Source organism: Onychomys torridus, chromosome 8 (genome assembly GCF_903995425.1).
Source record: "Onychomys torridus chromosome 8, mOncTor1.1, whole genome shotgun sequence".
In the NCBI taxonomy this organism is placed as follows: domain Eukaryota; kingdom Metazoa; phylum Chordata; class Mammalia; order Rodentia; family Cricetidae; genus Onychomys; species Onychomys torridus.
The window spans coordinates 82,779,843-82,792,797 of NC_050450.1; the positions used below are offsets into that span (position 1 = coordinate 82,779,843).

General features: G+C 49.9%; 1 protein-coding gene across 2 annotated transcripts in view; it reads right to left on the minus strand.

Moving 5' to 3' along the window:
• The window catches only part of LOC118588518 (MYCBP associated protein), a 23,894-nt gene extending 11,152 nt beyond the window's left edge, over window positions 1-12,742 (minus strand). The window contains exons 1-11 of one of the 2 annotated variants that reach the window (XM_036194882.1): window positions 12,445-12,742; window positions 6,300-6,427; window positions 5,417-5,576; window positions 5,223-5,326; window positions 4,397-4,580; window positions 4,032-4,147; window positions 3,414-3,564; window positions 2,396-2,514; window positions 2,196-2,311; window positions 1,620-1,731; window positions 276-465 (exon numbers count right to left, since the gene is read on the minus strand). In XM_036194882.1, the coding sequence (XP_036050775.1) occupies window positions 276-465; window positions 1,620-1,731; window positions 2,196-2,311; window positions 2,396-2,514; window positions 3,414-3,564; window positions 4,032-4,147; window positions 4,397-4,580; window positions 5,223-5,326; window positions 5,417-5,576; window positions 6,300-6,427; window positions 12,445-12,487 (1,423 nt within the window). In that variant the 5' untranslated portion in view covers window positions 12,488-12,742. Of the gene's footprint in view, window positions 1-275; window positions 466-1,619; window positions 1,732-2,195; window positions 2,312-2,395; window positions 2,515-3,413; window positions 3,565-4,031; window positions 4,148-4,396; window positions 4,581-5,222; window positions 5,327-5,416; window positions 5,577-6,299; window positions 6,428-12,222; window positions 12,340-12,444 lie in introns of those variants that run through there. The other variant, XM_036194881.1, reaches the window with a different exon arrangement.
• Between the last annotated feature and the right edge of the window lie 213 nt (window positions 12,743-12,955).

The following is a 12,955-nucleotide window of genomic DNA, read 5'->3' on the forward strand; positions in this document are numbered from 1 at the left end:
TTTGAGTGTTACAGCTGGGAAAGTGCGAGTCAGTCAGGAACCGTTGGTCATCCCGGCCCCAGGTCTGTGCTCCCTGAAAAGCTCTTCCCTCTCTGCATTCTCAAGAATTCTCTGGTTTTCTCAACAAATGTGAAGAGTAGACCACACACTTCATGAGAGAAATGGAAGCGTCAAGGCAGAAGGAGGGGAGAGACCGGCAGGTACTAACCAAACACTGGAGTGTCCCGGTCACTGAGGCAAATGGGGAGCTGGTGAGGAGGGTAGCTTGGGGGTACCTTCCCGGTTGTTAAAGTAAAACCGCTGCGTCCTGTTTCTCTTTAGGTCTTGGAAAAATTTCATCTGGGGCCGCCGTCGCCAGTCATACCAAATGGCCACAGTGCCGTTATTGACCACAGTTAGTTCTGAAGATGTTTTCTCCCCTTCGAGGGTCTCAAATGTCAGGCGAACACCAATTCCAATGGTTTTCTGTGGGAGGAAGTAGGTACAAGCACTGTGTTGGCTACAAGTTTCACCCTACGGTGACCAAGTCATCCCTGTTTCCTATGACTTCTCTGAAAGTCCAGTGTTGACACTGTTCCTCTGGGCTTGGTCTCCCTGAGTGGTGTCCACCCCTACACCGGTAATTGCCTCTGAGGTTATCACCAACACTAAGAAGAGAAGTATTTGACACCCGGTATTGTTTCTGCTCCTTAGCATCTGAAGAATGTTCTAGAACTGGTATTGGGGAGGTGACTCAGAGGTTAGTTTGCAAGCCCAAAGACTGGAGATCTGATCTCTAGAAGCCAGGTTGAGTGGGATAGCCTGCCTGTAACCCCAGCACATAGGAGGTGAAGACGGAATCCCCCCGGAGTGAGCTGGCTAGCCAGACTCACCCAAACATTAGCTCTAGGTTCAGTGAAAGCCCCTGCCTCAGTACACAGGTGGAAAGTAAAAGATGGAGACGCTCTAGCAGCCTCAGGCCTACACACATACGTTCACACAAGGGATGTGCACTGCACCCAACGTGTGCTCACGCATATTTGGACGTGCACATGTGTGTAAGTCTGCACGCATATCACATACACATACAAAAACTATAATATTAATAATATTAAACACTGTCTTAAAACCTCCATCTAGCCCTATCTATGTAAAAGGGTTTATTTGCCTGCTGGAGGGCTAGTTGAAAACTAGGTATTATCAGTGATGTTCTCTCTCTCTCTCTCTCTCTCTCTCTCTCTCTCTCTCTCTCTCCCTCTCCCTCCCTCCCTCTCTCTCTCTCCCTCTCTCTCTCTGTTTCCCCCCACCCACCACAGGGTCTCTTTGTGTGGCCTTGGCTGTCTGGAGCTTGCTCTATTCTAGGCTGGCCTTGAACTCACAGAGTTCCATTCGCCTCTGCCTCCCTCCTGAGTGCTGGGATTTAAGGTGTGCGCCACCACCGCCGGCCTTTTCAGCCTTGTGATCTCATTTTGCCTCAGTTAGTGCTGCTGTTACCATTTCCAGGCATGTGGAATGTGCAATCAGATAAAAACACATATCAGAAACCGTGTGGACTCCTTGTGACTGTCACGGTCACCTTGGGGCCTGGCCCATCAGTGAGGCCCTTCCTGCAAGTGCATGAAGCTGAAAAGGCAGTTTACCTTGTCCTCTGAGTTACTGCCTCTGATCCAGCAAGCTGGCTTCCCGCAGAACAGCAGTGAAGGGCCAAGAATAGGCATGGGGACCATGTCAGAGACATTGGTCAATGAGTCTCTGTAAGAAAAAAAATTATTTTCCTGGAGGCTGAACACTCACACCACTTGGAACTATGGACACAGTTGTCAGGAAATCTAGAGACTTGGTCAGCCTTGCTGAGTCTCTCTCCAAGGCCATTCCCTGTTAATAATAGCTGTGGAGGGTTCTAGGGGTGAGGACATTTAAGTACCACAGTAATATATGGGCAATCAGCACTAGGATCCAGTTGTGGGGAAGGAGAAGGTGGCAGCAGACAGCTGGCAGACCCCTCATGGTGCTTAGGATAGAAAATCAAGACCAATGGGAGCCAAATACCTCACAGAAATTCAGAAGGGTTGGAGGACAGGGAGGCAGTACTGGCAAGGCTGGGATGAAGCCACTCTGACTTTGACTTCAGAAAGGGAAACCTGCCCTCCAACACTGGTGAATGTCAGAGCAACTATGCTCTCCCGCCTCCCTCTCTCCCCAGGGCTCAGACTTACAGGAACGCTGTGTCTTCAGAGGAGCTCTTCATGCTTTTTTCAAATGGTGAATACTCCTCCACTGTGACAGATGAGAAGGGCTTCCCATGACCCACCACCTCCAGGCCTTCGATATCCTAAGAGGGACAGAGGTAGTGAGTGTGAGCTGACTGGCAGGTTACCCAAAGCACCTCAGGATGGGGTATGAAGGCATTAGCAACCTGATGGTTGAAATCCAGTTCTGCCATGATATTCCTGAGCTCTTCACGTCGGTAGACCAGAAACAGACTCCGGTCCCAGGTGTAACGGTACCAAGCCGCCTCCTTCTGCTCCGGTAATCCTAGAGTGGACAGGGAAGACCTTCAGCACAGGCTGCTATCATGCCGGCTTCCCACTCTTTGCCTAAGGGCCCTGAGAACACCCATCCCACCAGCACTCCTGAGGAGGACTGGGGAGTGAATAGAGCTCTACTTCAGTTCTCTGGTCCTGCACCTCCTTAGCAGCCCTCTACAGGGACCCCGAAAAACAAGCCTCCCGACAGCCAAATCTTTGCATTGCAGTAACAACAGCAACTGCCTTCGGTTGAGTCTTAGCAAGGGAGCCAGAAACCCTTAAATGCATATCATGTCTCTTTTAACCCCTCACAATGCTTAGGATAGAAAAATCAAGAACAATGGGAGCCAAATACCTCACAGAAATTCAGAAAGCCAGCACAGCCGGGGTGTGAGTCTGGACAGGATGGTGGGCTCTAAAGCCTGGCTACCCAGTGGAAGTGTAGTACAAACCACAAATGTAAGCCTTGTGCGTTACTTCCGGTTTTCCAGAAGCATGTTGAAAGGTAAATCTCACCAACTCTAAGTGAGATTCATTGTAACGTAATTCATTTAACTCCATATTGTAACCAATATAGAAATGACTGCTAAAATACTGTTGTTGTTGTTGTTGTTTTTCAAACTGGTCTACCCTGACAGCTCATTTCTACACAGACTGGTCACATTCCCGAGACTCAGTAGCTGCCTGGGGCTGGTGAAAGCTCTGTGCCCAGGGTCCTAACTACCCTGCCTCCTTTACCACGCCTATCCGTTTCACTGAGGTAGGAACCGGACCCCAGGTAGAGTCTGGGACTTGCTCAAAGCCAAGTGATCCAGGATTTGGGCCAGAGTCATGCTGACCACACCATACTGCCCAGCCTCCTTCATCAGGCAGAAGAAGTGAATGGGTTCAGGCCCTGTTGCGCACCGGTCTCCACTCGGACGGAGTGGGGCTTCCTGACGTGTGTGATGGGTTCCACCAGGCCACGCTGAGATTTTGTTTTTGAAATGAGAAGACCTGTCATCTCATCCCCCAGGTACTCCAGTGGACTCCAGAAGCAACTGGCTGCCTTAAAACCCTGGCAAGGAGGGACAGAACAGTGAGGTCACCCCCAGACCTCAGTCAGAGGCTGGTGGGGGCATCCACTGGGACCCAATGGCCGAACAGCAGGAATTTAACAATTTTCTTGTTTTCAAGATACCAGAAAGATGGGGTGAGCTGGTCTCAGGCCAGGTGTTCACTGGTGTGCCAAGACACAGACCAGTGCTTTGGTCTTGGTTAGACAAAAAATATAGTCAAAGCCCTTCAGAGACAAACACTTAGAATCTCATGATAAACTGACCTCCAGGGACCACCACAGGCTAAATTATTAAAGTGCACAGCCCCGAAACATGAAGATCCCAAGGGCTTAACAATGCTTGGTAATGGACAGGCTGTTTCCTCCCCACCCGTGTAACTGGAGACCAGTTGGCACCACTCCCCATGTGCAGGCTGTCTCTCTCCTCCCTGTCTCCCTCTCTCTGTATTTGGAAACAGTGTCTTCACTTTTCTGTCATGCTGGGTTGGAAGTGCACGGTCAATCAGTTCCCGCTCCTCCTGGATCTTTCTGTAATTCTCCCCAGCGTGCATCAGCAACTCACTCACTGGCTTCTTCAGACGGTCTAGAGAGGGAGAAGGAAAAATGTGTCCACTGCACCAAAACAGAGCCCACAGGCTCTGGCACTGTGGATCGGGTGGCCCACTCTCTGGCTCATTTCTGGCCCCACTGAAGCCTGAGAACCAGAGGCTCTTATAGTGATGGTACAAATGCTGGTTAGTGTGAGTCCAGGTTGTGGACTGGTCGGGGAGAAGACACAAAGGAGCCTCTGTGCCAGATGGAGGCCTGGCAGGTCCCTGTCAGCTCGGCTCACCACTGAGAGCCTCCTGTTGCTTCTTCCACAGGGCAACATGCTGTCTCCAGTTCTTCAGGAAGTTGTGCTGAAGCGGTGGGGCCCATGGAGGTCTCTTCTCTTCCTTTGGGGCCTTTGGCTTTGGCTCGTCTTTAGCTGAGATGAGAGTCATCACACAGGGCTGGATGTGTATCAGCTTAGCCAGCTGGAACACACAAGTTGGGGAGGAAAACTGACCTGGGCCCAGGCCCTGGCTTCTGTCCTGCTCTAAGAAAGCCTCCTCTTCAGGACCAATGGGGTGGCAAGGAACAGAAACCAGAGGACCCGGGGAACAGTGACAGTTCCCTCTGCCCAGAAAGGACAGCATCCTTTAGGGTAGCTCCTCTTCACAACGGATGACTTCCCTCAGAGTAACTGAGCTGGGCCCCTAGTACCCACACTCAATGGAAGGGGAGGATCTGTGACAGAGGAGTGACAGGTGACAGGGAGGTAGCACAGAGAACAGTGGGGGACATCTCCCTCCAGCAATCCAGTCTTCAGAGACAGGAAATGAGGAGCTGGGCCTAGAGCTCCACTGCCTGTGGGGTTCAGTCTACCCAGACCCAGAGTTCCACAAGGCAAGCTCTGGATTCCTTTTAGTAAATTCCACTTCAGCAGGCGGTGGCTCAAACTGGCACCTGGCTTCTGTGACTTCCCAAAGGGTCACTTATCACCTAAACCCAGAGACTGACCTATCTCTTGAATCCTACCCATGTACCCCCACCTCCATACACACCCCTTTCACCCTGCAGGGGAGCAAAATGGCTTCAGTAATTTCTCTCAGCCACCTAGCTCTTTATGAACAAACCTGGGTATTCCCTCGAGCAACTGCGATTCTTTTAAAGTCCTGGAGACTCCCCAAGATCTGGTGAGGCAGGATCTGGTCACCGCTTAAGAAGTTGTCGCCGGGACCTGGGGAGGAGAAACAGAAACAAGTGTCTGATGGAGGGAGAGTGGGCTTTCATGACCCACCCAAGAATGCAAGGTCTAGAGAACCCATACCAGAGTAGTCCAGAGGCTTTGTGGCGGCATCAGGATGAGCAGGATGTGCTACCAAGTGGTAGACCTTCCTGCTGGAGTCCTTCGGTTTGAGCTTACGGATGATAAATTTCTGTGTAACTACAGGCTTTCCTTCTGTTTCTGCTAACCGAGGAATGTGTTGCTAAAAAAGAAACAAAGCTGAAAAAGTGCTTCCTGGGAAAAGGAGGAGGAACACTCTCTCTCTCTCTCTCTCTCTCTCTCTCTCTCTCTCTCTCTCTCTCTCTCTCTCTCTCTCTTTCTCCACTTCTTGGTAGAATTCCTGAGGACTGACTAGTCGGCTCCCCCAGCTCCATCCATACATTCTGTCCTGTGTGACAGACTAGGAGTAACCTGGAGGGGAAGAAATGGCACCTGGCATGTCCAGACAGATTAAGTAAGGGTGACTGACAGGTAAGGGAAAGCATTGGAGTTCAGCAGCCTTGTGCTCCTTTCTAACCATGCTGCTTGAACTTACTTGCCCATCTGCACTTGTCCCAAGGTATCTCTTTATTTTGTGACTCTACTAGAATCTCAAAATTTGAAAACCTAGCTTCCTGTAGTTCCTTCAGATGCTAAAGTAATTTGTATTTAGCCGGTTGGAGGAAGTGCACGCCTTTAATACCAGCACTCAGGAGGCAGATCTCTGTGAGTTCGAGGCCAGCCTGGTCTACAGAGCGAAATTCAGGGCAGGCACCAAAGCTACACAGAGAAACCCTGTATCAGGGGGAAAAATTGTATTTTTATATTTGATGGATTTTTTTTTTAATGGAATTGGTGACTGCTTGGGATCAGGAAGCCAAGGGAAGGATGGATCATGAGAGTGCCTGGGTATTCAAAGGGATCCCTGGCCTTCACTCAGACTTACCTTCTTCAGGTCTTCCTTCTTAATGGCCAAGGCAAGAATGTCATCTCCTTGTAAGACATTGCTGACAGGCTCAGGCTCTTCCTGAATGGGGGGAGTGGGCTGTTCAGGTGCCTTTGCCCGCTTCTTTTCTGGAGAGAAGCAAAGAGATATGTTCCAAGAGCTCTCTGCATATATTCATCCATAAATAAGATGACAGATTGAGAGCTCAGGATGCAGCTCAGTGGTAGGGTGCTTGCCTAGCAAGCATCTTCAGGTTAGTAAGGTCCTGGGTTCAATACCTGACACCACATGTCCAAGGCTGGCCTTGAACTTGTAGAGATCCACCTGTTTCTAAGTGCTAGACTTAAAGGTGGGTACCACCCTACTTGTCCTGGACTTGCTTTGTAGACCATGTTGGCCTCAAACTCAGAGATACGCCTGCCTCTGCTTCCCGAGCGCTGGAATTAACAACATGTGACACCATGGTCCTGCTAATTTTGTTGTTGGTGGGTTTTTTTGTTTTTTTTTTTTTTTTTTTTTGAGATAAAGTTTCATGTAACCCAAGCTGGCCTCAAATTCACTATGTAGCCCAGGATAACCTTGATGCTCTTAACTCCACCTCTCAAGCATTGAGGTTACAGGTGTAAGCTACCACGTGCAGTGGCTTGGCATTGGTCTTTTTCTCTTTTTGAGACAGGGTCTCACTCTGTCATCCCGGCTGGGCCAAACCTCACAGAAATCTACCTGCCTCTGCGACAATGCCAGTTTTAACCAGCGTTGTGAGACCCACGATCTGGCACTTGTTTTTCTTGCAAAGGACCCAGGTTTAGATTGCTAATACTTGCATGCCAGCTCAAAACCATTCGTAATACCAAGCCCAGCGGATCTGACGCCCTCTTCTGATAGGTGTGTGCACCAGGCACGCATGTGGTACACATATATACATTCAGCAAAACAGTCATATATGTAAAATAAATACAATTAAAAAAAAAAAAAAAGAAAGTAAACTTTAATCCTAGCACTTGGGAGGCAGAGGCAGGAGGATTTCTGTGTTTCAGGCCAGCCTGGTCTATATAGGGAGACCAGGCCAACCAGAGCTACAAAATGAGGTCCTGGGAAGAGGTTTCAGTTTGGGGTGCAAACCGTTGCAGGAGACAGGATGGTCAGGCTGACTGAGTGTGGGACACCAGTCAGGCACTCAGGGGCCCCAACCCAGGGATGGTTAGGGGAGCTTCGAGAAAGAGGTGATATTCCTACTGAGAGTGCAGGAGGAAGAGAAGCCTCACAACAAAACAAACATTTCAAAAGGAACGGTGTGGAGGCCCCCAGAGGCCAGAGAGGAGGGAGAACCCCCTGGAACTCCAAGCATGCACTGTGAAGTCACTGGAGTGGACTGAGAGCTGGTGAGAAGCAGAAAGGAAGGAGGAAATAGGAATCACGCATCGAGAGCTTAGTGATCCATCCATTCGAGGGATTTCAGCCTACCCTGAGGACAGAAGCAGGCAGGGCCAGGACCAGCCCAGGGGCCCAAGATTGAGGACAAGATTATTGAAGGGTCTACTGCAGCCAGAGACGCCAGATGCCACCAGTGAACGGCAGAAAAGTGCAGCGACCAGAGTTCATGCCACTTAAGGGACAGCCGGGGTTCCTCTGGCCAGGATGCTTTCTGTCTGCCGCCAGAGAGGTGGCTTAACTCTTTCAGATGTACACCTCGCCTCTCTGGTTGGTAATTTCATAACCCCCTCCCCAGCTGAGAAGGGTTTGATGTAAACATCTATACAAAACAATCAAAGGAGAACCTAAACTCAGCCGTCAGGATGTTTACAACAACATTTTGGTTTTATCCAGCGCTTCTCCACATGCTCTAATCTGTCAGAGACCACACCACTACAACATCAAGGCAGGGGCTTTGGTTTACACAGTCAAACTTTTTTTTTTTTTTTTTTTTAAGGAAATGTCCACATTGCAGGTGGTTAAAAAAAAAATAAAAGCCTCATTCCAAACATAACTCTAAGTCTGTCTCCTCCGCAGGAAAAATAGCTCAGGGTGTCTCTGCACAAAGTGCATGCATGCAGACACACACAGAGCTGAGCAATCTGATCCCATTTCAGTCTGATCTCCCATCACACCTGGAGATGCAGCCTCGGCTTTTGATTTAGCTTTTTTTTTTCTTTTTCTTTCTTTTTTGGTCTTTTGAGACAGGCTTTCTTTTCTTTTTTTTTTCCCCTGTGACAGGGTTTCTTTGTGTAGTCCTGGCTGTCCTAGAACTTGTTCTATAGACCAGGCTGACCTCAAACTCAGAGACCGGCCTGCCTCTGCCTCCGAGTGCTGGAATCAAAGGCGAGTGTCACCAACCACCTTTGGTGCCCAACCTTTCTTCCTGAGACAGGATCTTCCTATTGAAGCCCAGGCTGGCCTGGAATTTGCCATCTTCCTGCCTCAGCCACCTGAGCACTGAGATTACTGGCCCCCATCTAGATGGGCTTGGGTTCCAATATTTAATTCTCTCCCCTTTTATACAAACATCAAAGCAGGTGGCAACCCATGAGGGAGCTGCGGCCAGTTAACGATCCAATGTTTTTCCAATGATTTCCAATGATCCAATGAATTTCCATATTATTTATGTTTTCCAAGACATTTGTTTCTTCTACCCATCACCTTGATCGGTCTACATCTTCCCTAGGGACTAAACAGACCCAGACGTGCCTTTCACGGATGGGTATAGAATTACTGGTAGACAGATATAAACACAAACCTTCAACACTGCTGAAGACTCCTGGGGCCAAAGTTCCCACCACGCTCAGCAAGCAACACAGACCCTGATTGGTTGAGATTGAAGCAGCCCTTGAAAGCTCTGGTCTGAGGTTTAACTATCTTGAGTGCATTACAATAAATGCTGCCGCTCTACACAGTTGGGGGGTGGGGCCTGCTCTGGTTAACTAAATAGTCATTAGACTGACGTATGCATTTTAAAGTGAAGTCCATCTTAGAGACTATCCACTTTCTTCTGTTGTTTTGTTTTCTTTTGAGGCAGGGCCTCCTTCTAGCCCCAGCTGACTTGAACTCACTATCTAGCCCAGGCTTGCCTCACACTCATGGTAATTCTCCTGCCTCAGCTTTCTCAGTGCTGTTTTTACAGATGTGAGCTACCATGCCTGGCACACCAAGCACCTTCCATGTGCTGGAAAGGACCGAGAAGATAGTATATGAGGTTACAATGTGGTTCCTCTTGAAGGAAACACACAGTGATCTTAATGTGAATGGCTGCATGGAAAGCATGCTAATGGGTCTGATTAGCTACTCAAAGAGTAACTATGCCAGTTGCAGAGTTGAGGGCCCTAAGGAAGGTTCTAGGAACAGCTGCAGGGACAGTATCCAGCCTGGAGGAGCTGGGAAGGGGCAGATGCTTTGCAGAGACGGACCTGCAGATGGTGGTATTACAGGTAAGGCCACAGTGTGAGCAAGGCTGAATGTGGCAGGTGTGTGGCATGATGACATGGGAAGCTTGCTGGGGAAGCAGGGCCACGGGTCAGGAAGAGGGAAAACAGCACGGTGGCTTTGGGGCCTTATCCCAAAACAAAAGAACAGCAATAACAAAGGTGCTCAGTGAATATTCTCAGGCATGAGCTTTGTGTGTGGTGTCTGTGTGTGTGTGTGTGTGTGTGTGTGTGTGTGTGTGTGTGTGTGTGTGTGTGTAATGGATATTAAATGAAATCCACATCAGAGATCTGACCCCTGAACAGGAGAGTGGAGTGCTGACGTTTCAGAATGACCCATCCAATGACAGACAGACAGACTGGAGGCAGACCTGGCAGGAAGGATCAGTCCTAGGTTGGAGGCAGTTCGGGGTGTCCTGGAGGACCCCAGAGGGTAGGGGTGTGTCACTACTGAACTTGAGGCCCATGTGCTTTGTTCTGGAAACCCAAGCTGAGTGGGGCTGTTGGTGATCCACGGAGCTGGCATTTCTCGGTGCTGACAGGGGTCAGACACAAGCCTCTTTGAATGTGACAGTTGGGCAACACCTCTCTTGGCGCTAAGGCAAGAGGGCTATTGAGAGGGTCGGGAAGAGGGGATCTGATTTTTTTTTTCTACTTCTTGAACAAATGTCCTTGTTCCTCAGTGTTGCTGAAAGTCTTGGGGAAACTGACTTCAGGGTTGAGCTGAGGGAACCAAGGCAGGAACTGTCCCTTCCAGAGAGGAGCTGTCCTTGTAATGGAAGGGGCGGCTGGTGCTACTTGTAGCTTAGCAACGAGGCCAAGGAGAGCCACAGGACTTGGTAGGTAGTTCAGGTTTCTCAACAGGTTCCCAGTCATGTGTGCTTGCCTTTATGTTCAAGAATCAGAGACTTCAGAGACACAGAGCACAAGACTACAAGATCACACTTGTGGACTGGACACATGACACCGGGGAGGCTTCTAAGAAAGTTCAGGAGAAAGGGACCTCCCATGTGAAACACTGGCTTTGTTTTTCCCCCCTCGCTCTGGTGCATGTTCTTAACTCAAAGACTATTTAACAAATCGAATCCTTCCCTTATTAAAAACAAATACACAGTGAAAAAAAATCCTTCCTTGATCTGTTTACAGCAGAGAGTACAAATCTGATTAAGATCACTCCAAAAGGAGGTAAGCATGAGGCAGTGGCTAGGAGAGCCCTTGGCTGCCCTTGGGAAAGGGAAGCGATTATTTTTTTCTCCCTCTCCTTCTCTCTTAACTATTAAAAGTATGTCATGAAACAGCACCCGCTTTTTATACTATGAAGAAACATAAAAGCCATATCCAAAAAAAAGAAAGAAAGAAAGAAAGAAAACCCCACTGGGGTCTTTTGAGTTCTCTGGGCCTCCCAGGGGGCTCCACTGACTCTTGGCCCGCCCCTCTCTTCACAGTGTGCTGCACCAGGCCTAGGAGGCTGGGTCCCCTCAGGGCCTTCAAGGTCACATAACAAGACTTTCTGACTTTGCGTGGAAAGCCCTTTCATGGTCTGGCCCCTGCACACCTGCACAGAGTCCTCTGGTTCCTATGTTCACTGAGCCATGAATTCACACTGCTCTCCAAACCCAGAGAAGCAAAACCTTCCTTTTTTTTATTTGTCTTTTTCTTTACCATACAAGCCATCTACTTCAGAAAACCCTTCCCTCTAAGTCTATCAACCAGGGCCTAATTCAGAAGCTCTGAAGGTCCCTAATTCCCATGGGCACCCATATTTGCATTTCTAAGTCTTTTGGTATTCCCCTGGGTCTTTGCTTGATTGTGTTTCTGGAGGATTGGAGTCACACAATATTGATATTTATGTGCCTACCAGTGTCCACACATGACAGACCTCAGTAAATAAAAGCAGGGCAAATAACTCAGTACCAGAGAGCTGCTTAGCTTGCACATGGCCCCTGGGGTCCATCCCCAGCAGAATTATTATTATTTTTTCAGGGGAGTAGGTTGCAAATGGGAAATGGAAACATTCATGGTACTAGTCCATGTTAGACTGGATGTCTGTCATGAGGCTGGAAAGGCCCAGAGGTAGGAAATAAATGTCTCTTGAAACGAATCGAGTGACGGTTTTTGTCGTCATTTTTCTGCTAGTGGATTTTTCTCCGGCACGACTCTTAGGTGACCCCCGCTTCAATTCCCAAGAACTTCGTTAGGTGCTCCCTAGTTCTTGGGTCTCTCGCCCAATCCAGGGAGTCCTGCACTACTCTAAGATGTAATTGAGTTGGAGGCCGCCTACCCCTCCTGTCCAAGGCTGTCCCCCTGTCACTGACTCCTAAAGTCCCTCTGGTAGTCTCTCACTTGCCGAATCACCACCACCGAAATCCAGAGCGCTGTCTCCCTCCTTTGCCCTGGGTGGTGTGCCCCACGGTCTCAGGAACCCTCCCTCGAATCTCTAGTGTCCTAAATCCAGCCCAAGCATCCCTGTCGGATTTTCCTGAGCACCCCAGGCCTCCAGCGCCAACCTTTGACGCTCTCTGCGGCCTCCAAGAACCTGCTGGTTGGAATTTTGAGACGGGATTCCTTCTTGAGGGCCTTCATGGTGCCGCCCCAAGGTTACCAGCGTGGCCCTGCGCGTCCGGCCCCCAGGGTGACTGCGCAGTGCGGCACCCCGCTGCGACCCCGCCCGCAAGCGGCCGCCGCGACGTCCATAGCAACCAGTGCCCCGCGCGGGGGCGCGCACCCACCGAGCAACTTGGGCGGGGACTGCTTGTCATTAGCCTTCTTCATCAGGATGCGACCCCCGCGCGCCGCAAGCGGCTCCTCAAGCTCGCTTGCAGACCCGGAGAATGCCCCGATCAGACTCCTGACGTCACAGGAGGCGCTAGAGAGCTCCAAGGCGTCATCAGCAGGTCTGGGTAAGACAGGGGGTAGCTGCAGTAACTCCGCTGCCCTGTGCGATCCCCTACCCAGACTCCCTTAGATACTCCTGCCCTGGGCCACCACTTGCTGGCCGACCTTCAGGTTTCCCTGAATCCCCAGCTGACCACGCCTGGACCACTTCTGTCGTACGTGCTCCAGACCCTTCTGTCTGCCCCACGCGCCTGTCATCTGCCCTGCCCACGTATCAGCCACTGGAACTTCACTTCCTAAGCCCGCCTAATTTTCCCCATACTTGGGGTCTTTGCATACAGATGTCGCCGTTGGTTCCCTCCCCGGTGAAGATGTCCTTTCCTGTTATCTCAAATTTCTTTCTAT